Source organism: Bubalus kerabau, chromosome 1, assembly GCF_029407905.1.
Source record: "Bubalus kerabau isolate K-KA32 ecotype Philippines breed swamp buffalo chromosome 1, PCC_UOA_SB_1v2, whole genome shotgun sequence".
Taxonomy (NCBI): domain Eukaryota; kingdom Metazoa; phylum Chordata; class Mammalia; order Artiodactyla; family Bovidae; genus Bubalus; species Bubalus kerabau.
The window spans coordinates 101,378,169-101,405,437 of NC_073624.1; the positions used below are offsets into that span (position 1 = coordinate 101,378,169).

The 27,269-nt window shown below is 35.7% G+C and overlaps 1 protein-coding gene across 3 annotated transcripts in view; it reads left to right on the forward strand.

The window, feature by feature from the left end:
• DCN (decorin) overlaps positions 1 to 24,782 on the forward strand; it is a 38,307-nt gene extending 13,525 nt beyond the window's left edge. For all 3 annotated transcript variants that reach the window (XM_055585811.1, XM_055585801.1, XM_055585791.1), the window contains 6 exons: positions 2,575 to 2,687; positions 9,022 to 9,235; positions 10,038 to 10,151; positions 15,709 to 15,802; positions 19,653 to 19,791; positions 24,069 to 24,782. In XM_055585811.1, coding sequence (XP_055441786.1) covers positions 2,575 to 2,687; positions 9,022 to 9,235; positions 10,038 to 10,151; positions 15,709 to 15,802; positions 19,653 to 19,791; positions 24,069 to 24,263 — 869 coding nt within the window. In that variant the 3' untranslated portion in view covers positions 24,264 to 24,782. The remainder of the gene's footprint in view (positions 1 to 2,574; positions 2,688 to 9,021; positions 9,236 to 10,037; positions 10,152 to 15,708; positions 15,803 to 19,652; positions 19,792 to 24,068) is intronic.
• Positions 24,783 to 27,269: the final 2,487 nt, after the last annotated feature.

Genomic DNA, 27,269 nt, shown 5'->3' on the forward strand with positions numbered 1-27,269 from the left:
AGTGCCTTACCTATTTCATTTGGTTGCTGTGAGATTAATGAGGTAACATATTTTCATTTTTTATAAATTGTAAAGCTATGTAAATATAAAGTTTTAATAATAGAATACAAATCTGTTAAGTCTTTCAAATGAATATGAATTTTCTAGCAATTCAGAGATTGTAGGGTTATGATTTTAATCATTAAGATGACTCTCTAACAACTAAGCTGCAAAAGCCACAAACCTGATTTTTTTCTGTGGTAAATCATCAGGGGAACAATGTATATAATTCACCCCACATAGTTCTTGTTATTATAATATTCTAGAATGACAACATAATCAAAATGATCAGCCATCCAGATATATCATTTTTGGTCCACATCTGAAATGAACCTGCACTTCGGCACTGAACAACTGTTAAGGCAACTTTGACACTGAACACTAGAATTCACATTCAACAATGTATAAAAGTAAGCAAAAGCGGGAATTAAGACTTGGACAAAGAAGCCCATGAAGTAAAATGTGGGCGGTAACTTTTTTCCAAATGAAAGGAAACGTGTCTTTTCTTCGTTAAAGAACACTAATTATCAAAGATTTGGCAGAAGTCTGACACTCCTTAATTGCATGAAATTAGCAAACTGACATTTCTGAAAATGGCAATGATCATGAGTATATAGTACAGTTAAATATCCTCCTACAAGGTAGCTGTTCTGTGGTTTGCTGTTTGTCACTGAAAACACTTCATTTCTGTTATTCCTCTGTGAACTATTTCTGTAGTTAGTTCTTAGAATATATTTATGCATGTGCAGAATCACCTGCATTTTGATATTCAAATTTATAACCATAGCTGACCACTGAATTGGAAACTATAGACTTTTTTCCACTATCATCAGATCAGTGATAATGTGAAAAATTCTTTGGAAAGAAATTAGAAGTTGGTGATTTCAGATACATTTTCTGTAATTTCCAAGGACATATGAAGATAGAAATATGGTTACCTTGATAATCTACCTTCATATGCTTATATATAATAAAAATCAAAAAGATATCTTCCCAACCTAGTTATTAAATACTCTGTTGTAATTTTCCTTTTAATTGAAAACTGTAGATTGAATTCTTTTTTCTATGAGAATTTGGGCAATTTCTATCTTGTGCCTGCTATATCCTCAGGCAGGGCCTGCCTAATAAATTAATGATGTCTAAAAATATTCAATAAGCCTTTATTGAATGAATGAAAGAATGATCTTCAGCACTTCAAGTTTCAGATGTAATGAAGAGGTTAAAAAGCATTTCTGATTTGTTATACAGTCTTAAAATATTAATATTAAAATGATCATATGAATTTGAGTTAATAAAATATCATCTTATATTAATATGGGACAAAGCCCATGGAACAAAGCAAGGCAAAAGGCCTCATAGTTTAATATTATCTCCATTAACATTCAGCATGATAATTTATTTTAAATGCCGTACCTTTTGAATAAAAGCAATTTATCCTTATACATCTAGTGGAATGACTATGAAAATGTTTCTTTAATGCCATAGAACATTTAGTTTTTCAATGTATTTACATTTATCAACAAAAACCTCAGTTATTTAGATCCAAATTTAAGTCTGAAAGTAATGCTTTGTATAATACACTTTAGAGAAGTTACAATCACAAATTTTATTCATTTTATTCTGATTAATAGTCATAAAATTGATACTGTTTTGTGAATTAAAACTGAAAGAACCATTCTCCCAAAAGTTTGAATAAATTTTCAAGTTGTTGACACAACAGCATGGTTACATATTCACATAATTTAAATTTTATATGTAGATCTGTGACAGTGCTAAGTTTATCAAAAGAATATTTGATGATTTGGTTAAAGTTCTCTACTGAAAGCATGTTTATATAGAAAGGTATAGATTTACAAATCACTCCCACTTAACACTTATCAAAGAAATGACTCTCTAAAATAAGAACAGTGAGGTGAAACACACTGTGTACTGAGACATTTGAACCATACCTGGCAAAATCTTAATTTTTATTTTATGCAAAAGAATAATTACATGGGTAAATAGTTTGCTCTGTTTATGATTTTTTTTATAAACCTTTGACTTTGTTAGAAAAGGTAAAGCAGATATTTTAAACAACAGTTGATATAATTCTTCAGTTTGGTTCAGTTAAGTCGCTCAGTCTTGTCCGACTCTTTGCGACCCCATGAATTGCAGCACGCCAGGCCTCCCTGTCCATCACCAACTCCCGGAGTTCACTCAAACTCACATCCATCGAGTCAGTGATGCCATCCAGCCATCTCATCCTCTGTCGTCCCCTTCTCCTCCTGCCCCCAATCCCTCCCAGCATCAGAGTCTTTTCCAATGAGTCAGCTCTTCTCATGAGGTGGCCAAAGTATTGGAATTTCAGCTTTAGCATCATTCCTTCCAAAGAACACCCAGGACTGATCTCCTTTAGAATATAATTCCTAGAAGAAGACAAATATGATAGTGAAAACTATCACTGAAATACTAATGTCTTTGTAAACACATTCTTCGTGACTCTGTGGTCATGTGTCCCTTTTTAATGACTGCATGTTGCTTTTTCTCTCCTTCTAGGTCTGGAAAAAGTGCCAAAAGACCTTCCTCCTGATACTGCGCTGCTGGACCTGCAAAACAACAAAATAACTGAGATTAAAGATGGAGACTTTAAGAACCTGAAGAACCTTCATGTAAGAATTGCTATTTTCTTGAGCTATAACAAGATCTGACTCAAAGTATTTTTGAAAACGAAATGTAGGTAAGGTTAAGAGTGCTCTATGGTAATAAATAAGCACATAAGTGTTTATTAAATTCTCTTTTTAGGGAGTGATGGAGTAAAGCAGGATATTAACCCCTAACAATCAGAGCCAATTTTCTCACATATACCCCTATATAGGCTTCCCAGGTGGCTCAGATAGTAAAGAATCTGCTTGCCAATGCAGGAGACTTGGGTTTGATCTCTGGGCCAGGAAGATCCCCTGGAGAAGGAAATGGCAACCCACTCCAGTATTCTTGCCTGGGAAATCCCATGGACAGAGGAGCCTGGTGGGCTACATTTCATGGGGTCACAAAAGAGTCAAACATGACTGAGCGACTAACCACCAGCAACAACTCCTATATAGCTTTAGTATCGGCTGTCTAAAAGATACATTATATCTTAATCTCACATTTCATGGATAAAAATCTTTCTCTTTCCAATATCTTTCCAGAACATATTTCAACAGTGGAACAAAATGGACTGATCTTTATTTATTTCATTGTTCTGTTTTCTTTAGGAGGCTCAAGAGACATGGGTTTGATCCCTGGGTTGGGAAAATCCCCTGGAGGAGGGCATGGCAACCGACTCCAGTATTCTTGCCTGGAGAATCCCATGGACAAAGAAGCCTGGCGGGCTGACTCTGTCCATGGGGTCAGGAATAGTGGAACACAACTGAGCGATTGAGCATGCACATGCTGAATCCTTATCTGTATCTGTGTGTGTATTCTGATTTTTCACTTCCCTCTAATCTATTATAAGGTAACACAGTCTACCAGTCAGGATTCCAACAGAAAAGGGATGTTATAATCAAGACAGTATCTACTTATCAACCTTCAGACAGCCAAGATAAGAAAAGCAATAAACATTTACCCAGTAGGAGAAAATTTACCAGATTTTAAAAAGGAAGCAAATAATTTTTCCTTGACATTTTAAGATCGCTCATGAACAAGTTAATAAAAATAATAGCACATGATAAAATGACATCATCAAATTACTGAAGTAGTGTAAGCACATTATGATATAAGTAGTGACTATTATGGGCACTAATGATGAGAAAAAAAGAGACATGTTTCTACATCAAGTTACCCAGATAGTGTTTTGAGATAATAAGAGACAAACGGGTAATAGAGGATTAGTAGAATTTTGAAAGGAGAAGAGAGTATTCTGTGCAAGAGAAAGTAAAGGCAGAAGAACATGAGCGAGAAACAAGAATAGAAGATGGCTAAAGTGAAAGATACAGGCTCCAAAATAGTGGAAGCTAAGGCCTGAGCTGGAGATGAACCCTGGACCAGTGGGATCCTTCTCCACTGCCAGGACAGAGGACTTGGGACCCTACTCACCTTCCTCCGTTTTTCATGTTACGATTTCACTGGGAGTGAGCTGATGGAGATACCAACAAAGTTTGTTAGTGATTATTTAAACTATTGAATAAGTTAAAAGAGGCAATAATAAAAAAAAATGAATATATTAGCTTCAATAAACAAAAGTATAAAATGCTTCATTTTATTTGCATAAATTACCCTCAAGCTACTTTGTAAGAAAGGAAAAGTCTCTTGATTTCAACTTCCTGTTTGTTTAAATATTATCTCAAAAGTTTGTTTAAACTCCTCATACCTTAAACAAGAGATACCTAGCTTCTGTGACCTTCTCACTAGATCTGATGTTTGTACTAATGTGTCGTTTCTTTGCCCGATCCCCTCCTAAGTATGTTTTTAGGCAACTTATCATCTTGGCAATCCCTTTCTTTCCAATTTAAAGTATATACTGGAAGAAGAGAGAGAGTTTATTAGAGCTTCTAAACATTTAGAGGATGTTAAACAGCTATTTTTCTCTTACTCTTTCATTCATGATCATTTCTATCTTTGTTATTAATGCAAATAAACATCGTAATTTTAGCAAGGAAAGCCACCCTTGAATGAGAAGGGAGAGAAATAAAAATTTAGCAAGGATTAAAATGGAAAGGATTTAAGAGAAAAACGTTGCTTTTTTCCCTCAGTCAGTTCAATTGCTCAGTCGTGTCCAATTTTGAATTTTTCCAGTTTACACTGCGCCTCCCTATGAGCAGTACATACTGCTTGAGAGTAGTTGTATTCTTATAAATAGCATAAAAATAAATAATTATTCTATAAAATAATGGAAAGTTAAACATTATAATCCAACATTCTATGTATTTCCTTTGAATTAAAGTTTAGTTGCATTCTTGCTCAGTTGTGTCTGACTCTTTGCAATCCCATGGGCTGTAGCCCACCAGGCTCCTCTGTCCATGGGATTCTCCAGGCAAGAATAATAGAATGGGTTGCCATTTCCTCCTTCAGGGAATCTTCCCAACCCAGTGATTGAACCCATGTCTCCTGTGTCTTCTGTGCTGGCAGGTGGATTCTTTACCATTGGGTCACCTGGGAAATCAATCTAGTAAAAAAACTTTTGTTTTAATTTAAAATGAACAAACATCGTCAAGGATTGAATAATAGCAAACATTTGTTATTTTTTTGGATTTAATATGTGTTTTTTTTTAATTGATTGAAAGAGTCTTTAAACTCTATCGTGCTTTAATTTGCAAAAAGCAAAGCACTTGTTTAGTCATTACTATGGGGCTTCCCTGGTGGCTAAGCTGGTAAAGAATCTACCCACAATGCGGGAGTCCTGAGTTCAATCCCTGGGTTGGGAAGATCCCCTGGAGAAGGGGATCCCGTGGCTACCCACCCCAGTATTCTGGCCTGGAGAACTCTATGGACCGTATAGTCCACGGAGTCCGCAAAGAGTCAGACACAATTGAGCGACTTTCACACACATACTGAGCACTGTTTCTAACATCTTATATTCATTAAGTCATTTAATTCTTACAGTTATTCTAATGAAGTAGACACTCTAGATAACACCTTAGTACAGATGAGAGCACACAGACACAGTGAGGTTATGCTGCTTCTCATTGTCGCACAGCTAATGACAGCCAGAGCTTGAGATCTAAGCTCAGGAGCAGTCTGGCTCAAGTCTGTGCGTTTATAACTGCCTGTAAATACGATAATAACAATAAAATTCCTTAAAACAACCCCTGGTACAGTATGAGCCCTGCATTAGTGGCTTTGGGGAAAGTTGAACATACTATTAAGTTGGGTTTCAACATTTTTTCTTTCAATTTTATTGAACTATAATTAATATACAGCACTATATATCTTCACCAGGGATACCCTGGTGACTCAGCCAGTAAAGAATCTGCCTGCAATGGAGGAGACCTTGGTTCGATCCCTGGGTTGGGAGGATCCCCTGGAGAAGGAAATAGTAACCCATTTCACTATGCTTTCCTGAGAAATCTGTGGACAGAGGAACCTGGTGGGCTGCAGTCCACAGGGTTGCCGAGAGTCAGCTGAGCGACTAACACTTTCCCTTTCATACAACTTCAAGGAGTACAGCATCATAACTTGGCATACATATATTGTGAAGTGATTACCATAGTGGGTTTAATTAATATCTATCATCTCATACAGATATTAAAAAAAGAAGAACAAATGTTTTCTTTGTGATGAGAACTTTTAGGATTTAGTCTCTTAGCAATGCTCAGGCATACCCTACAGCAGTGTTCACTATAGTCATTTTTTTTGTACATTACATTCCCAGTACTTACTGGTCTTAAAACTGGAAGTATGGACCTTTTGACTACTTTCTTTGATGAAGGTGGTGAAAATGCTTTTACGCCTCCTTCCACCCTATTTCTATTGCCAGTCACTTTTTCATCATCTCTCCCCTACCTACCAGGCTACCTCACTTTTTCTTTAGTTACAAAGAAGTAGGTAGTTCTGATTTTTTGAGCCTGTGCTTCAGTTTTAGGTTAAATGGCACTCAGGGCATTTTCTGATCCTCAAGCAACAGTGTCCCTCCTAATTCAGCTTCTCTCAGCCCGTTATCTAAATAATGATAGTCCATTTCTGCTTGTCTTTCTTCTTTTCATCAGCTGATCTCTGAACAATATATGTGGTTTACCTTTGACTCTTTCTCTGGTTTATCTGGGCTTTGTCATTAGTCAATGTAATTAGTCCACTTTTTTCCATATCAACATTTGCCATATAATTTTATAAATTATGCCTTCTTAACACCTATCCCTGTGTATAGAACTAATGTTAGCCATTCTCAGCAGTACTATATATACATGAGAAACTTTTTTCACATGTGGATCTGTTTTATATGAAACTCTAATTTATACAGGTCTTGGAAAAGAATCTGCCTACAATGCAAGAAACCTGGGTTCAATTCCTGGGTCGGGAAGCTTCCCTGTGTAAGGGAATGGCAGCCCACTCCAGTCTTGCCAGAAGAATCCCATGAACAGAAGAGCCCGGAGGGCTATAGTCCATGGGGTCACAAAGAGTCAGACACAACTGAGCAACTAACACTTCATTTTATATCATGATGATCAAAATTTGTAGTTTATTTATTTTTCAGTGGAGATTCTTTTTGCTGGACTAGACCTTTTCTACAAACAATGCTATTTGAAAGTTGCTTTGCAAGAAAGCAGTCTATATACATGATTGATTTTTTTAGTCTTCACAACAAGCCCCTGTAGGCGTTACTGTTATTTCTGCTTTACTGAAGAAAAAACTGGGGACAAATGTCACACCACCTCCAAAATATAGCAGCAGTTATTACTATAGCATACTCACCAGTAGAGACATTGAAGAAGTAATATTTTATTACCTGAAATGGCAGGTAATACATCAGCAGGTTGACTCTTCATAATAGGTTTCAACATTCAACATAAAATAAGACAGATTTTTCAGACCAGGTTTAATGCATTTAATAATTAAATGCATTATATCAGCCTTTCAGAATTTCCTTCCATGGATGGCAATTAAGGACGTCCTGTGTTTACAATTAAGCATCCACCATTTTGACTGTTTTTAAATGATGCAAGTCCTCTCTTCTCTCCTCTAGCTCTGGCTTTTACTGATTTTTCTGGACATTTTGCTTATTAATATCAATTTCCTAAGACTTTAACCTTCATCTTTTTTTTTAACTTTCTGTAATAGTTACTGAAATTACCTAGGATTTTATTTTAATCAAACAATTCACCTGTGAGGTTTAGTTAAAAAGGTTATTAACTTATTATTTGTAATAAGGTTTAATTAATCAAATAATGTGAACTACATGAGAATGTCCATGGGTTATTAAACTAGCTATTACCTTCTAAAAATAGTCTTATATTTTTGAGATGGAAAGTTCCCACTGTTCTATTCCTCTTGTTCCTTTCTTGCCCCTTTGCATTTTCACATGTGCCTAAAAACAAACCACAATTGAAAATAGAGGTTTCTTAGATCTTGATAAAATTATCCTAAATTCCTTATGATAAGTCAACAAGTTGATATAATGCAGTGTGGTTCTGTGTGCACATAGATCATTGGAAGATAATTGAGGTAGTTCAAAAGTAGGTGTAGCAGTTATATCTATAGTATAACAATAATGGATTACAAATAATTTCTTATATTAGGAGAACTTAGAAACACACATTTTAAAATTACAAAAAATTAACATATTTGACTACATAAAACCATTATGTGCAAAATGAGCAAAAACAGAAGAAAAATATAAAGTATCCATAAATCATTTATTAAAATACATTAAACATTAAGAAAAATGAGAAGTTTTGTGACCAAGCAATCCTTTTCCTCCAAAAAATAAAGCTAATGGTAGCAAAATGAAAGGAAATTTCTTTAACCTCTCAAGAGACAAGGAAGTGCAAAGTAAAGCAATAAGCTACAACATAATGTGTTGATTTGCAAACTTTTGGAAAATGATTATATCAAATTCTGCGAGGCTGCGAGACAATGTTACTCTCTGGCAGTGTTGGTGATGGTATAAATTAGTGCCACCATTTTGTAGTGGATTCCATGACAACAGCCAATGAAGATGGACTTAGAGGTTGAAAAGCTGACTGGACAATGGATGTGGTTGGCACTAGATTCTTTCCAGGTCACTCCAGTAATTTCAATATTTTGGAGCATTTATTGTTTAAAAATTAAATAGCTATATCTCTCTATGTATAATCCGCTTTTTATCAAACTTCTCTCCCCTTTTCTCCTGAAGTTCAGGTTCTCATGTGCTTTTCAAGTAATCACAGTTTAACTTCTTTCAGTTTAACTTCTTTCCAATTTCTTCTAATTTTGCAGATTTCTCTGCTAGTCCCATAAATGGAATGAAATTACACACTTGCTTGACGTACATATTTTATGTGTGGAAGGTTCTGGAATTAAGATGTTCCTTTTGTTCACCATCTACAGACACTGATTCTCATCAACAACAAAATTAGCAAAATCAGCCCTGGGGCATTTGCTCCTTTGGTGAAATTGGAACGACTTTATCTTTCCAAGAATCAACTGAAGGAATTGCCAGAGAAAATGCCCAAAACTCTTCAGGAGCTGCGTGTCCATGAGAACGAGATCACCAAAGTGCGAAAGTCTGTGTTCAATGGATTGAACCAGATGATTGTCGTAGGTACAGATATTCTTATAGCTCTAAAACCAGGATTCAAGGTTCACCTTAAGAGATTACAAGTAAGCTTTAGCTACAGGAAGGTAAATTAGCTAGAATTTACAGCTCTTAAAGCATGTAGAAAAAACAGTAGCTGGGCCAGGAGAAATGGGTATTGAATCTGTGCCTTACAAAATTTTAATTCTTGGACTGGAGGATCTGAAAATGTAGAAAGAAGTCTCTAGGGCTGATGCTACACTGCCTACTGCACCCAAGATGCAGGATAGAATTGAGCTGTGCTTAATTAGAGATATTTGGAGAATACCTTTACATTGTGGGAACTAATTCTAGTCTGAACATCTATGAATCATTTGCTTTAAATAATGTGTTCTAATGTTTTTCTCTGTATGTGGTAAAATATGTCATATTATAATTGGCTTACCAAATGCTAGATTCATATTATTTAACAGTATTTTAATATATCTTAGTAATTGCCCCATAACAAGTGTGATTTATAAACACTCACTTTTGTTGATCTGTTGACAAACCTGTTTATGGACCTTAAATAATTTTGTTGTTATTGTTTTTCATATTATTACTTTTTCCTAAATCACTTTTGTTGTTGTTATTGTTTTTGGTTGTTTTAATAAGGGAAACTTTTACCACATTTTGCCATCCCTTTGAGACACAAGCCTTTTAATTTCTCTTTTGTATTTTCACTCAAGTTGTTATTGATCCAAATTTTTTCTTGTTGAGCAGACACTACTCTGGCTTGCAGTTTCCTCAGGTTGTCCTCTAAAAGGTTTGCAACTTATTGCATTTGTAGAACTTGGCACTAACCCGCTGAAGAGCTCAGGCATCGAAAATGGAGCCTTTCAGGGAATGAAGAAGCTCTCCTACATCCGCATTGCTGACACTAATATAACTACCATCCCTCAAGGTGATGAAAATTCTTTTTTTTTATATATATTGTGTTCGTTTGATATTCTTTTTTTAAATTAATTTATTTATTTAATTGGAAGCTAATTACTTTACAGTATTGTAGTGGTTTTTGCCACACGTTGACTTGAATCAGCCACGGGTCTTCAAAGCAATTTGAATACCTAAATCCAAAGGCTTTGACGCTAAAAAAAATATGTCTTTGAAAATTTGAACGGTGACTCAAGTGGCCTACATTATTTCTAGTAAATTCTCTATCCCTTGAAGTGTTCCAGTGAAACTAGCTGGCCGCTGGGCCATCCAGGCTGACTGTAGAGATGGCTGGACTCTTTCAGCTATAAAGATACTTACATCCAATGTAAGATGCAAATTAACAGACAATGATTTTATATTATAGAATTGTGATATCATAAAGAAAAAATATAGTTATTTAAAAAATAGACTGCTTTTGTAGTACTTTGTTTTAAAAAATGATACTGTGGAAGAACATCTGAAATTGAGCCAATTTTTACTGAGTCTCTAATCCCTTAGTGAATTCCATTGCATTTGAGGACATTCTAGTCACTACTGTCTGAATAACAGGATCCACAGTGGTCATGCTCTAAGAGTGGGGGTTATATGTTGTAAAGAGTGTGGATTTTGGAGTCTGCTTGAGTTCAGACTGTCACTAATTGGCTGTATGATCTTGGACAAGTTATTCAACATCTATGACACATTTGTAAAATCTGTAAAGTGGTAATAATATTAGTATCCACTTCATTGGATTGTTTTAAAATTAAATAAATAGAAAAATATCTGGCCGGTAAATAAGTAGTGGGTTAGTGTTATCTTCTATTACTCATTAAAAGTATTTTAAATACTCATTTAGCTCAGGCAAAGTATAAGCATGGAGAAAGGGCAGTGAATAGGATATAGGCCTGCCTTCAAGAAGCTTATTGCTTAGAGCAAAGCCAGGCAAGTAAACAGCCATCATCCATCATCACAGCCACAGGGATAAGCTCACCATTCTAAGGTTTAGTCAGGAGAGCCTTTTAAGCCAACAAATCAGTAAAAGTAAGTTTCTCTAATTTTCACATTTTTCTGGTCCCAGGTATTTATTTCAGTTACACAAAGCCTCCTCCGTATTCTCAAATTTTCTCCTCCATCTGGCCTTTCCTCAGTTTAGATGTCTTGTTCTTCAATTGATACAAAATATAGGTACTTGCCCACAGAAAACAATTATCCTTTATTGTGCTTCTATTGAAATTTCAGGTCTAGAGAGTACTTAGTCCATAGGATGGTTCTTACTACCCCTTGCCCTCTCTATAGTATTTTTGCTACAAAGCGTTTTTGATCCCCATTGATAGCAACTACTGGCATAGATGATAGATGATAGACCAATAGACAGATGATAGACTGATAGATAGATGAAGGAAGATTGATTTATAGTTCACAAAGTACTTTCATTTTGAGTCTCTGACTTGTTACATGGTAATAGGTAATTTTTACATCACCACTGTAGGGATTTTATATTTGTAAATATATTTTAATTTACATTTCAGTTCAGTTCAGTTCAGTCACTCAGTCGTGTCTGACTCTTTGTGACCCCATGAATCACAGCACGCCAGGCCTCCCTGTCCATCACCAACTCCTGGAGTTCACTCAGACTCACGTCCATCGAGTCAGTGACGCCATCCAGCCATCTCATCCTCTGTCCTCCCCTTCTCCTCTTGCCCCCAATCCCTCCCAGCATCAGAGTCTTTTCCAATGAGTCAACTCTTCGCATGAGGTGGCCAAAGTACTGGAGGTTCAACTTTAGCATCAGTCCTTCCAAAGAAATCCCAGGGCTGATCTCCTTCAGAATGGATTGGTTGGATCTCCTTGCAGTCCAAGGGACTCTCAAGAGTCTTCTCCAACACCACAGTTCAAAAGCATCAATTCTTTGGTGCTCAGCCTTCTTCACAGTCCAACTCTCACATCCATACATGACCACAGGAAAAACCATAGCCTTGACTAGACGGACCTTTGTTGGCAAAGTAATGTCTCTGCTTTTCAATATGCTATCTAGGTTAGTCATAACTTTCCTTCCAAGGAGTAAGCGTCTTTTAATTTTATGGCTGCAGTCACCATCTGCAGTGATTTTGGAGCCCAAAAAATCAAAGTCTGACACTGTTTCCACTGTTTCCCCATCTATTTGCCATGAAGTGATGGAACTGGATGCCATGATCTTTGTTTTCTGAATGTTGAGCTTTAAGCCAACTTTTTCACTCTCCACTTTCACCTTCATCAAGAGGCTTTTGAGTTCCTCTTCACTTTCTACCATTAAGGGTGGTGTCATCTGCATATCTGAGGTTATTGATATTTCTCCCAGCAATCTTGATTCCAGCTTGTGCTTCTTCCAGTCCAGCGTTTCTCATGATGTACTCTGCATAGAAGTTAAATAAGCAGGGTGACAATATACAGCCTTGACGTACTCCTTTTCCTATTTGGAACCAGTCTGTTGTTCCATGTCCAGTTCTAACTGTTGCTTTCTGACCTGCATACAGATTTCTCAAGAGGCAGGTCAGGTGGTCTGGTATTCCCATCTCTTTCAGAATTTTCCACAGTTTATTGTGATCCACACAGTCAAAGGCTTTGGCATAGTCAATAAAGCAGAAATAGATGTTTTTCTGGAACTCTCTTGCTTTTTTGATGATCCAGCGGATGTTGGCAATTTGATCTCTGGTTCCTCTGCCTTTTCTATACATTTACAATAGTACATTTTATTATATATATATATATATATATATATATACACATATATATATATATATTCTCTAAAGCCTTAGAGCTGTAGGAGGTAAAGTAAAGTAGCCTGAATTTAAAGTCCAGGTATTTTTTATTACTTCATGCTACCAGATGACTTGCATTAAAGCACATTCTTTGATTTTGCTGTCCTTCTAATTACATCTCCTAAATATAGCTCAATAACACGTTTCATCAGTTGGTGATCAGTTTTCCTTGATGTCTTATATCTGTTTATTACTATGCTAGGGCTCTTTTCTCATCTTTTCTACTTGCTTTTATTTATTAAACTCTTAATAATATTAAAATCATAATAACTTGGTTTTATTAAGCACTTATGCCAAATGCTTTTCATGAATTCTGTTATATTATGCAAAATGCTTTTCTTGGCTTCTGTTATGTGAATCTCAAAACGACCCTTTTAAGTAGTATTATCACACCTGTCTTATAATTGAGGAAAATAAATCTGAAAGACATAAAGTAAATTGTGACCAAAGCCTCCAAGCTAGCCAGTGGCACAGCTGGGTTGTGCTGGGCTGATGCCATAACTCATGGTTTTGACCATTTCATTCTGCTGCCATGTCCTTCTTCCTGTGCATATCTATACTTGTGTCATGTAAGAGTCTAGCTTTCCTAGACTGGTACCCTTACGCCTGAACGTAGCCTCTTTCCAGGAGTCTTAATTTCCACATGGTATCTCCGCTCACTGAGTGACATCAAAAGGCAATGGAGTGGAGTAGAGATTTATGTTCACACTGTGAAGTCAGACCTTCCTGGGTGAGAGGACTGACTCAGTCATTTAGTTATCCTGTGACTTCAGGCTTATTATTCCACACTTCTAAAACCTCAGTTTTGCTACCTATAAAATGGTGGTATTAGTGATGCCTCTCTTGTAGGATATTTGTGAGGATTAATAGATATAAACAAGACTTGTACATACACAGTATCTGGCCCAAAGTAAGCTCTCAATGTATTTTATCTTAAAAATGGAAAAGGAAAAGAAAAAACAGTAACAGGTGTAGAATCTTTGGCTAAATGCTACTGTGACAGAGGCTAATGATGTTCTTTATAAATTTGGATCTCTACCCTCCTATTGCAAACTTGTCTTTCACAGTGAAACTTACCATAACTTTCCTTTTGGGAAACTGATGTTCCAAAGGGAAGACACTTAGAAATGAGGTAAGAATGAAGGATGTGATGATGATTGTTGTTCCACAGACACTACATTTTTAAAAACACCTTTTCATAGTGACAGGGAAGAAAGGATGTACATTCACTGCTTTGCTCTATACTCACTTGCTTTATTTATGAGACTATTTTAAAAATCCACATTTATATATTCTGAGACTAAAGTGATTGAAATCCCTTAGTCCTTATTGACTCTGAGTTCCTAACATTTATTTGCAAGAATCATGCCATTGTTATTTCATTTTCTTCAGTGAAGAGCATGTTATTCTCTTTGGCCATCTGGGAGCATACCACAGTCCCCACTTAGTAGCTAGATAACCTACAAAATGGGTAACTGTGAATCTCTGTTTCTTCATCAGTGAAACAGAATTAATGAAAAATAATTAATATATTGAAAAAACTTACATGAGCTAGGTTAGGAAAATGCTAATCTCAGTGTTCAGCACATAACAGACAGACAGTAAAGCAGAAGTTCCTTTCTTTGGTATCTCCCACATAAACCATACTACTGTTGAGAAATTAATAGTCATTTTCAAATAAAATATGGAATAAACTTTTACATTAAATAGAATGTTTTGACTGAGTTCAGTGGGATGTAATGAAAATTTCAAGCCGAACATAACCTGTGATTTTCCAATTTTATTCATTATAGACAAAGAACCAACCCTATCTGCTAAGCAGATGTTAGTTCTCCATGTAACCAATTTGCTATTTTCTTTGTAGTTGTTGCTGTTCTTGTAAATGGAACAATATGTAGTTTTTAAAAAAACTGTATAAAAACATAATAGATCCTCAGATGGCAAGAGGAAATGAAAATATAGTATTTAAACTTTTATACTTAAAATTACTACATTTTTAGAGGTCATAGCCATTCACAAGGTACTATCCAGAGGTCTAGCTGATGCATTGGATTTCAAATTATTTCCCCAGGTGCCCTACATATGACAGATCACTTGATTATAGGACTCTCTATTCCTCTTGTATAAAGAAACAGTCTTAATTTAAAAGGATCAAGAAAGCTCTTTCTACACATCATGTTACAGAAACATTTGATGTTTTTATGGAAAAATTGATTAAAACTAAAGCCAGCACAGTATATAAGTGTTAGTTATTAATGAATCTCAGTAAGGAAATACATGATTAAGGTTGTTTATAGGTTGAACTTATCCATAATTACTAATTTATACTTCAAATGCCAAAAGCTTCATTTTAGAGTCATTATCCTTTGTCAATGGCAGTGTGAGCCCATTAACAAAGGTGTGAGAAACTAATGAGATTCAAAGAAGAGAAGTCTTCACTTCAACTGTACTGACAGTGTCTAGGACAGAAATCTACTTCACGGTAATCTACTACATAGCAAACACAGTTTGTTAAAATCAGTTTAGGAGAAAAGTAGAAATGGCTTGTACTACTTCCGAAAACATGTATTACTGTAAAAGGGATGAAGGAAAAAGATGAAAAGCGAAACTGATGAATAAGATGCAAAGCAAATCCTTTGAAACTCAATGTCATTTGGAAAATTGATGACATGTGTCTGCATTAAATCTTCATACATTTTCTAATTATATTTCTCTGCTAATTTAACTTCCTGTATTTCCATATTTCAGGTCTTCCTCCTTCCCTTACTGAATTACATCTTGATGGCAACAAAATCACCAAAGTTGATGCAGCTAGCCTGAAAGGACTGAATAATTTGGCTAAGTAATAATGTTATTTCATAATATTCTATCAGTGAAATGGATTGGTATATTAGTGCCTATACGCTCAGAATTAGAAACATGATGATTGATTTTTGCCTGTACCACAATTTTTGTTTTTGTTACTAATAACCACAAACTTCTGCTGAATTATTTAAAATAAAAAAAAACCTCACAAAATAGTGTACTTATCATAAGTCCACTAATGTCTGCCTTATATTTTATGAATACCATACTGTTTTTAGATTAAGATATAGCATATGTACCAAGTATTTGATTACATCCGTATTCTCATGCAATATGTTCTAACTTGATTGTATCAAACAGAAGTCTAAGTAATTATAACATGGTATTCAGAATTTGAAAATGTATTAAAATGAAAGCGACCAGGACATGAAAATATTGGGCATCTTACAGCATGTATTAGAATACATATCATGTGATTGTCTAACTCCTGTTCTCTGAAGAGTTTAAAATGTCTCTCTAGACTTTACATATACTCTCAAAATTTTTTTTATGACCCTTCTAAACTTTTTTTCCTTATAGATGATCATTAATGCCCATTCTGCTTTCTAACCTAATTTCAGTTTTTTTTATATTTGTAATCTGGCGAAGCAGTAAAAAGAGAGTGTTGGCAGACCCTTTGAACTGTCTTCACGAACAGTCTGCTCCTGATTCACATGTACTGCTGATGTCCTTGCTGAGAAGCATAGTGTTATGCCAAATTGGCTCACTCCTTTTTTTGCACATAAATTTCATCATGGATAAATAAATACAAAGCATATCATTTATCTTTGAGAAATACATAAAAGCAGATGCATATATAGTGCAGTTTTCCCCTGTTTCTGTGCGTATCCCCCAGTGACCCAGGGGAGCGTGAGGGATGAAGGTGGTATATGCATGCGACTGTAGCCGCAATATATAACCCTGGTGCCTCGAATGATAAGAAACCCATTATCCAAAGCAATTTTAGTTAGTCTCTAATGGAGAAAGTAATATTCAAAATAGTGTCACCTACCTTTCTATGTTGACTAAGCCTCTCTAGCTAGAGAGGAATATAGGAATATAAATTGCATGTCTCACTGTGTAGAAGTGTCTTTGAAAGAAAGTGAAGTTGCTCAGTCATGTCTGACTCTTTGCGACCCCATGGACTGTAGCCTACCAGGCTCCTCAATCCATGGGATTTTCCAGGCAAGAATACTGGAGTGGGTTGCCATTTCCTTCTCCAGGGGATCTTCGCGACCCCTCTCCAGGGATTGAACCCCGGTTTCCTGCATTGTAGGCAGACGCTTTACCATCTGAGCTACCAGGGAAGCCTTAGGACAGCTATTATTATTGGATTATTATCAGTAGTATTAGGAGGAGTATAAGTAGTAGGGACTGGCAATAGTATAAAATTCTAAACGTGGTACATCATTCATAATATTGTGCCATTTTAGAAAAGTAAATTTATTTTGTACTGAAAGTGGTATGGAGACTTTAAGATTCCACACTTTAAAATTAACATCACATACTTTTTATCAAGCAGAAGCATAAAGAGCTAATAAACTTTGAGAAGGTCAATAGAAATGAAGATTTTTGTTTAAAAAGATTTTGAATTCCAGTCATTAAATAAGAGAAAATTGCCTCACTGGCCAAGCAAACTTTCTTAATTCTTGAATTGATTAAATACATTTCTCTTTGGAATCAAGTTCAGAAAAATCTGTCTCATAAAGCATCAAATCCTTATGTTGTTTGCTCCTCCCTGATTCTGGAACATGAGAGGTACATTGGTGCTGAAAATCAAAACTGTGAAAAGGAGAAAAAAGCAGCCACTAATCTCAGAACATTGTCGCAGGGCAAATATTCCAATTAGTTATTAGGAACAAGCAAAGAGAAAATCCTGTATGTCCCTCTGCAAGAATATAAAGTGGTTTTTCAGGCAAATTTCCCTTTTCTTATTAAGCATATATACCATATTCTCTCCTAATAGGTGGAATTTTCTTTGATGGAAAGAATCGATTTTTGAGTCATGTCTCCTCTGCCCTCACAAGCCTAGAACAAAAGTCTTTAACATAATAGGTTCTAAAAAACATTTGATGAGCGACTATAAATTGATCATTGAAAATGTAGTTTCCTTCAATTAGATTATTAGGAATATTATGTTCTAAGAAATGTATTAGTCCAAATTGGATATGGGACTTGGAGTGCTATAAGAACTAGGAGTCAAGGTTCTGAAATAGAAAAGGAAAGACGAGAAACAGATGAAAGTTTAAGACTGAGGGAAAGACAAAATAGTATGAGACAAGGTGCCAGGCTGATAATCAACAAGTAAGGCAAGCCACCTGTGTTATCAATAGCCTAAAATCAGCACACTTTAATCTCAGTTATTTCAAATACCAAGTCATGATGAAAATTGGAAGACTTTGGTTACCTAAAGTGAAAGTCGCTCAGTTGTGTCCGACTCTTTGTGGATCCCATGGACTATACAGTCCATGGAATTCTCCAGGCCAGAATAGTGGAATAGATAGCAGTTCCCTTCTCCAGGGGATCTTCCCAACCCAGGGATAGAACCCAGGTCTCCTGCATTGCAGGCAGATTCTTTACCAGCTTAGCCACGAGGGACGCCCTACGCCAACATCTAAATCCCAAAAGGGCTCAAAAATCTCAACTCACTGAAGGCAAGCAGGAATCATTCTTCAAAAAGGGCCAAGTCTTTTTCACTAAATTTGAAGGAATTCAAGATGTTCTTCTGCTTCCTCTCCCTTTGAGCTTTCTGGTTCTCTTCCACTACTTTATTGCCTCATCACTGTCTGCCCTTTTCGACTGACAGCACCCTAGTTCTGTCAGATACTAATTCTGGGAATGTTGGATACAATGGTTCTGTCTTCAAGTCAGCTTCTTCTGAGTTTTGAATCTGATTTACTGTGAGGGAGGGCTTCCATGGTGGCTCAGTGGTAAAGAATCTGCCTGCAATGCAGGAGCCACAGATTCAAACCCTGGGTCTTGAAGATCCCCTGGAGAAGGGCATGACAACCCACTCCAGTATTTTCGCCTGGAGTCCCATAGACAGAAAACCTGGCGGGCTCCAGTCTATAGGGTCACAGAGAGTCGAATATGACTGAAGTGACCTAGCATGCACTGTAAGGGAACATCAAAGCTGCAGACTCTCCCTTGTTAAACATTTAATTAAAAAAATACAACCCAGAACCTTGAGTGGCATTGTATGAGAAATGGAAGAAGGGGCAAGATCAGGGTCAGAGATCGGGGCTCTAAGGGTCATAGCTCAGAGGTCAGTGTCAGAAGCCAGAAATATTGACACCAGGCATAATCTGACAGTAACAGATTGTCATTGATAGACTCTTTTAAACACATTTTCTGTTGAGCTTTCTGGCAGGTAGATTTATTGACATTACAAACTTTCACTTTTTATTTACAACAAATAAATTTATACAATAAAAATACAATTGCTTGATTTACAAAGTGACCAAGATAGTAATAGTGTCCCTTTCATTTTGCCTCAGTTGAGTTAACTGCATTCATTATACAATCAACTCTTGATCACATCAAGCTCTGGGTTAGTACCAGATATACAAGACAGTCACTTTTCTCAAAGCAAGACACACAAGTACAGAGTCCCTTGAGTGTTACAAGAGGGTGACAACAGGGTGCTATATGAGCATTCACTAGGGGCAGACTGTGTCTGAGATGAAACCTTAAGAACAAATGGGCTCTATCCACGCTCAGATAGTTTGGGAAAAATCACATTAGGCAGAGGTAACAGTAAGTACAAAAACAAAACAAAAAAATGCCTTTCCTATTGTAAGAAGGCATCCACGTGCAGTGGATCCATTCATTTCTGTTTTCTGTTGCAGGTTGGGACTGAGTTTCAACAGCATCTCTGCGGTTGACAATGGCTCTTTGGCCAACACTCCTCATTTGAGGGAACTTCATTTGAACAACAACAAGCTTGTCAAAGTGCCTGGTGGGCTGGCCGATCATAAGTACATCCAGGTAATATAAAGCCACTACCTATTGTGAGGAATATCTAGGGAGCAAATCATCCCTACTGGGATGCCTGGAGGCAGGAAGTTCTGCTTAGAAATGTTTTTGCAGAGAGATATTTTTGATGTTTCTACATGAATTTTCATTCTGGTTCTGTGAGATATATAGGTTTAAATTAGTATTAATTTTTAAAAAATTAGGACTACTACCTTGAACTTTCTATAATACTTGCTTCCAGAATGTAATTTATTTTTTATGAAACAGAATAGTTTCAAGATACAGATCAGTGTAACAAATATATAGTGGTTAGATATCATCTGTAATCTATAGATATGAAATAAAATAGTAGTTTTAACTTTGAGTTTCAACAAACATCTTGTAGGTCAAAAGACAATGTTTACTTAGCAGGGTGACCGAATCAACTTCATATAAACTATCACTTATCATGTATTCTTAAAGATAAGAAGATATGGTCCAGTGGTTCAGTATGCTAATAGAGCTTTCCAGGTCATAAACCTATAAATGTAAGTCATGCCTATTACTTTAAGTAGTCATAGTGATTTCATATATAACTATAACATTTCCATTGTGATCTTGAGGAAATTAAACAAACATGTTATTTAAATTGTGTATTTTTAAAAGATTATATATACGAAAAGCTCAATATATAGTGTGTCTTACTGTGGTCACAGAGAAAAAATCATCAAACATGCCGTTTTGAAATCTTTGTTGAATATCAGCAAATTTCATGGACATCTACACAGGGCCCCACATTCAGAAGGACCTTACTCTTAGTTTCCCATTTCCAGTTGGCATCCGTGTACTCATATTACCTGCATTTCTAGAGGCTCTTAGGGGTTTCACCCGCTCTACTTTTTTTTTTTCTATATCCATATAGTCCAAATATTTTTAGTAAAATTATGTAATTATCCAACTATCACCACAATCCAGTTTTAGAATATTTTGATTACGTCCAAAATAGACCTCTTATATATTTATTTCTAGTTGTTCTCAATCTCGTCCTCAGGCACAGGGAATCATTAATCTGTTTTCTGTCTCTCTATCTTTTTCTTTTCTAGACATTGCTAATGTAATCATACAAGTGTGGCTTTTGTGGTTGGCTTCTTTCACTTATCAGAGTAATTTTAGGTCATCCATATCGCAGCATGTGTCAGTAATTCAATCATTTTTATTGATGAATTGCACATCATTGTATGGATATACCACATTTTATTTTGCTAGTACTATACCTTTTGATAACTGTAACTTCTGATTATGTTTAGAAATTAGAAATGAAGTTCCTCTAACCTTGTTCTTAGTTTTCAAAATTTTGGATGTTCTTGTTTCTTTGCATTCCATTCAAATTTTAGGGCCGGCTTGTTCATTTCTTCTCAAATAGATTGCTAGGGCTTCAATAGGAATTGTGTTGAATCTATAGATCATTCAGGAAAGAATTTTCCTTGTAATAACTTTGAGTCTTCAAATGCACAAACATGGAATATCTCTCTATTTTGTCTTTATTTTCTCACAGCAATATTTTGGCATTTTTAGTATGCAAGTTTTACAGTTTATTAAGTTCATTTCTGAATTTTGTGTTATTTTTGGTGCTGTTATGGATGGTTTCCTTTAACTTTATTTTTGAGTTTTTTTGTTAGTTTATAGAAATTCAATTGATTTTTGTACATCTACCTTCTGTCCTAGTGCTAGGGTCCTGTGCTAAAATTATTTTTAGTTGTAGTACTTTTAATACATTCCTTTGGATATTCTACATTCAGGATCTTATAATTTGTAAATAAAGAGAATTTTAATTATTCTTTCTTATCTGAATTTTAAAGATTTCTTTTCTTGCTTCATTGCATTGGCTGGAATCTAGGGTACAATGTTGGTCGAAGTGATGGAATTAGACATCTTTGAACACTGGGGTACGTGTGCCCTCCAATTAAAAAAAAAAAAGAAATTAGATAACTTTGATCCCTATTTCACAAGGGCGATCAACCTTTTGTCATTAGGCATGATGCTAGCTTTAGGTCTTTTGTAAGTGCTCTTTATCAAGTTAAAAATGTTTCCTTTGATTTTTAATTTACTGAAAATTTTTATCATAAATGTGTGTTTTTTTCCAATGTTTTCTCTTTCTATTGAGATCATGTGATTTTTGCTTTTATTCCTTCAATATGCAATATTAACTTAATTGATTTCCAGTTAAATAAATTTTACATCCTTGAGAAAAATCATGTTTGGTTTTGACCATTGTGAACAGTCCTTTTTTAAATATGTTGTGATATATAATTTCCTAATATTTTGTTAATTTTTTGTCTATATTCATATGTGATGTTATGACTATAGCTTTCTTTATTGTGATGATTTTTGTCTGGCTGTAAGAAAATATTGACCTCGTATAATGACTTTGAAATTTAATCCTTTTTACACAGACTAACACTTGCTTTATGTCTTGATATTTCCTTCTCTTATTTTAACTATTAGCCATAGACTCTCACCAAGCACCTCTCCTTTCTTTTTAATGATTGTTAAACAATGGAGACTGTCAAATGACAACAAGAAATTTTCAAAGTTTGAGAATCACATACACACATACACACACACACAAACCTTACAGATATTGTTTTGATATTAATATCCCTTGTTTCTGTTTGTGTAAGACATCTATGGTTCTCTTCATAAACCTTTTCTTAATCAAGACTCTTAATCAGCATATGAATACAAATATTCTGGTGGGTGGAACAATATTTCAAGTCAGTTATTTTAAGGAAGGACCTCATAGATTATATAGCTTGCTTTAGAAATTATTACTTTACCATTATATTTTTGCCTTGGTTTTATGATCAATCACTTCTGTTCTTCAGAATTCACATATAAATGATGGGAGTAAAAACTCATTTTCAAACTTCTTTTTAAGTCTGATATTTAGTTTTGCTAAAAAAAAATATATGAACAAATTGCCATTGTCTTAAACATAACCATAAAATATATTTCGGAAAAAAATTTCTAATGAACTATAATATTATATTCATTGAATAGTACTTGTAACTTAGAATACATCTTTGTTAAAAATTTCTAGGTCTGCTTATTCCAAATACAGTGACATTCAAGTATTTCTTAGAGTTTGTGATTTTTAATTCTGATTCTAATACTCTATACCCTCTCATACTTTACTATATTACTTCCTTATTTTAGGCTAATTCTTTAAATAGTCTATAATTTTATCTTTGCCCGGAAAACATAATATTCCATGTGGATACAATTTATGAAATAACAATGAAATCATTCATTTATTCATTCAACACATGTTTATTGAACATCCACTCTGTTCTAGCAGACACCAGAGACATAGTCACAAACAAAGCAAAACAGGTTTCCTGCCTCATAGAGCTTTTATTTTAGAGGAGCAAAACAGAGAAAAAGCAAATATAGTAATCATTGCTATGAATAAAAATAAATATAATTGGAACAGCAAACAGCAGAATGGGATAGTCAAGAAGGACTTCTTTGGTAAGGATAAATGAATTACATGAGTCAGTAAGCCTGGCAGACATCTTGGAGTTTATGGCAAAAGAAGGATGTGGTGTGTGTCAACCTGAGGAGCGACAGTGCTCTAGTTGAAGAGAAGCAAGTAGGTCAGGGAGGTTGGACTGAACGGTGAAGGGAGGTGAGCTCAGAGTAGAAGGATGGCCAGCCATTGTGAGAACTTTAGATTTTACTCTGGATGAGACGGGAAGCTGCTAGGGTACTGAGGCAGTATGATATAACTTGCTTACTTTTTAAAAGAATTGTTGGAAGGAAGGAAAGTAGGAAGGTAGAAAAGAGAAAGAAAGAAAGAACAGACTTCAAGAAGGCAAAAGAGGAAACAGGACTATCAGAGCAGCTTCAATAATTTAGAAGGAGATAATAGTGGCTTTGGATAAGGTTGTAGGAGTAGATATGGGGAGAAGAACTGGATTACACGTTTTGTTTTGCTTTGTTTTAAGGTTACACTAGCAGGATTTGTCGATGGTAAGGCAGAAAGTATAAGACAGGGAGAGTCAAAGATAATGGCAATGTTTTTAGCCTGAGTCATCTGGAAAGACTGAAATGCCATATACTGAGATAAGGAAGACTAAGGAAGGGAAAAACAAGATTAAAAAGGGAGAGAGAAACCAAACATTTGGTTTGATAAGTATTAAGATATTTAAACTGAAGGATGAGCATGCTAAAAAAGAATTAAGTGTTTACCTGTACGGTCTCCATATATTTAGAGAAAAATAACCGTGTGCCATTATTTGGGGTTGCAGGTTGTCTACCTTCACAACAACAATATCTCTGCAATCGGCTCTAACGACTTCTGCCCACCTGGATACAACACCAAAAAGGCTTCTTATTCAGGAGTGAGCCTTTTCAGCAACCCAGTCCAGTACTGGGAGATCCAGCCATCCACCTTCCGATGTGTCTACGTGCGTGCTGCCGTTCAGCTTGGAAACTACAAGTAGCTCCCAAGAAAACCCTCATTTTTATAACCTGGCAAAATCCCATTAATGTCATTGCTCAGAAAAAAAAACAAAAAAAAAAGAAAACTAGATACTGGAAATCTATCTGCAATGTGGATGTTTTTCCCACATGACTTATTATGCATAAGGCCAAATATGCAGTTTAAGTAATTGCCTACAATAAAAAAATATTTTGCCTGCCATTTTCAGAATCCTTTTTTGAAGCTTATTATTGATGTTAACTGAGCTATTGCAGATATTCTTATTTCACTAAATGTAAAATTTGGAGTAAACAATTTTAGTAGAGCATTTAATTTCCAGAAAGAATCAAATAAAAATGGTATCAATCTTCTGTAACTCACGGTGGGGGATTAGCTTCGTTAACATAGTCTAGCAATGTATTCATCCACATTATTATTGATAAAGCCTCATTTGAGTGTGTGAATTCAATCCAGGCTATGTAAAATTTTTGCTAATGTCATTGTTTTGAAAAAAATAAATTCACAAGTACATTTAAACTTACTATTGTATAAAGGTGTAATTTTAAATCTTCCCTAAACTCAATCTTCTGAAGAAAGTAGACATTGCTTTCTTGATAAAAACAGCACATCTTTTCAAGTTCTCAGGTTTGTATTCTACCCCTGTCCTTTGATATTTGTGTATTATAACTTACTTAATCTATATTCAGTGTTAAGCTGCTGCTGCTAATAAGGCACAAAACTGACTTTTTCTTATTGGTCTAAAAAAAGAATATTTTCAGTTACTGGATACTAAATCGGTTTTAAAACTTTGTGTATAATCAATCTGCTCACATAAACATTTCTGTCCTTACTAGATGTATTAGAAGTATTTCCTGCATTTAGCTAAACCTTCTGTTTTATAAATTCTTTTGTGTAGAATTTAAAAAATAGCTATCAAAGCAGATCATTCAACAAGCCTGGGGAATGGGCTGCTTTACCAAGAGTAAATATTTATCAAAAAGTACGTGTGTGATATCAATGTCTAATAACCAACACGTGAGAACAGTTTATGTCTTCTATAACCTTGTATGTTTTCTGATTGTAAATACTTCAACCCAAACTGGTTTAAACTATGAAGGGAAATACAAAGCCGTCTTGCTGTAGGTGAGCCTTTATCAGAGTTTCTCATCAACTCTTTCAGCTTTGCCTTCTTGCATTATGTTTTCAGGCTGGCCTCTCTTATGGCTGTGAAATATGAACTTCTCCATCATTGACCCCCAGACAAGAGCATATTAACACAAAATTCCAGGAAAAGTCATGAGATTGTCCCTCACTATTACATACAAACTTCACAACCCTGTAGAGTAAATACTATTGTTATCCCCATTTTGTGGAAAAGTCAACTAAAATTAGGAGAAATTTAGTAACTTTCCCATAGTCAAATACCTGGGAAATACCTGGCAACAGAGCTTTCTCTTTTAATCTTTGTACAAGTCAGGGTCTGGTAGAAAACAGAATTTACCCCAGAGAATTTAAATGAAAGCAATTTGATGACGGGGCTGCTCTAGAGTGTGCTCAGAGTTAGCCACAGGAAACAAGGGATGGTGAGGCACCTAGGAATGGACAATAGGGGAAAGGCATTCCCACCCATGTGGCTGATGGACAGGAGAAGAACTGAATTTCCGGAGCTAAGTGAGAGGATGCGTCCAGGGATGCAGTACCCACCAGAGGTGAAGAACTGAAGTAGGATAACTACCTTTCCTTCCCACTTCAGGTCCTCCCACTGATCAAACCTAAAGGGAACACACCCCTTAAAGAAAACCAGAGATTAAGCCTCCTCCTGGGCTGAGTGGGAAGGAGAGGGAAATGGATCTCTTCAGGACACTCAGAGAATAGCCCAAACACTGTAATCATATCTGTAGGATCATTGAACACGTTCCACCAGCCTCAGTTAAGCATGAGCTTCCCTGGTGGCCTTAGAGGTAAAGAATTCGCCTGCCAGTGCAGGAACATAAGAGATGCAGGTTTGATCTCTGGGTCGGGAAGACCCGCTGGAGGCGGACACAGCAAACTACTCCAGTGTTCCTGCCTAGAGAATTGCATGGACAGAGGAGCCTGGTGGGCTACAGTTCTTGGGTTGTAAAGAGTGGGACACGACTGAAGCGACTTAGCACACACTCATCTAAGCATTACATTTACATTGTAGGTCATCCCAGGCAGTTTTTCTGACCCCGATTATTTTAGACTTTTCTGCATTGAGCAGAGGTGCTAATGCAGAGGTGCATTAGCAGAGGTGCTAGTAAATACAAAAATATTTGACAAAACTTTGCCAAATGATTAGCTAAATCTGATTTTCTGTTGTGAAACACTAGACTGCTTTGATAATGGCTTTGACTAAAGCAGAGTTTACTTATTGAAAGAAATGTGGTTAGTGTCAAAAATCGAAGTGTAAACAGAAAACGCATATTGTCAATATTAATGGGCAGTCAATTATGTATTGTACATAAATATAGCAGAAAACCAAAATAATATTTGCATAATCATGAAGATCATAAGAATCAAAGCTTGAGCTCTAAGCTGTTTTGGTGAAAATCATATTCTCCTCATACCAGTTACTGCCTGGGATATACAAAGCTCTGTAGGAACAGTTTAATTATGTGGCAGACTCCCATGAAGTGATTATGCTAGTGATTTTTATTCATAATCTGTTATCAGTCCATAACTGGAAGAAGCTATTTACTGCGTTAGCATACTCTATTCATTCTTTTGTTCATTCATTTATCCAATAAACTAGCAGTGAATGTATTGCAGACATGAGATAACTCTTGGTAGAAAGATAAGAAAGACAACAATAACAGTAGCAGAAATAGACATTTATTTCTGGAGTTTATTCAGTGCATACAACAAATTGCCAGCTTTTGTATTTGGCTCTTTGGGGACCATGTCTACTTATCACAAAAATTCCATAAGACTGTGTTATTCCATTTCACAGATGATGAAATTGAGATATTGGAAATGCAGAGTCAGAATCATAGTCCTGATCAGGTTA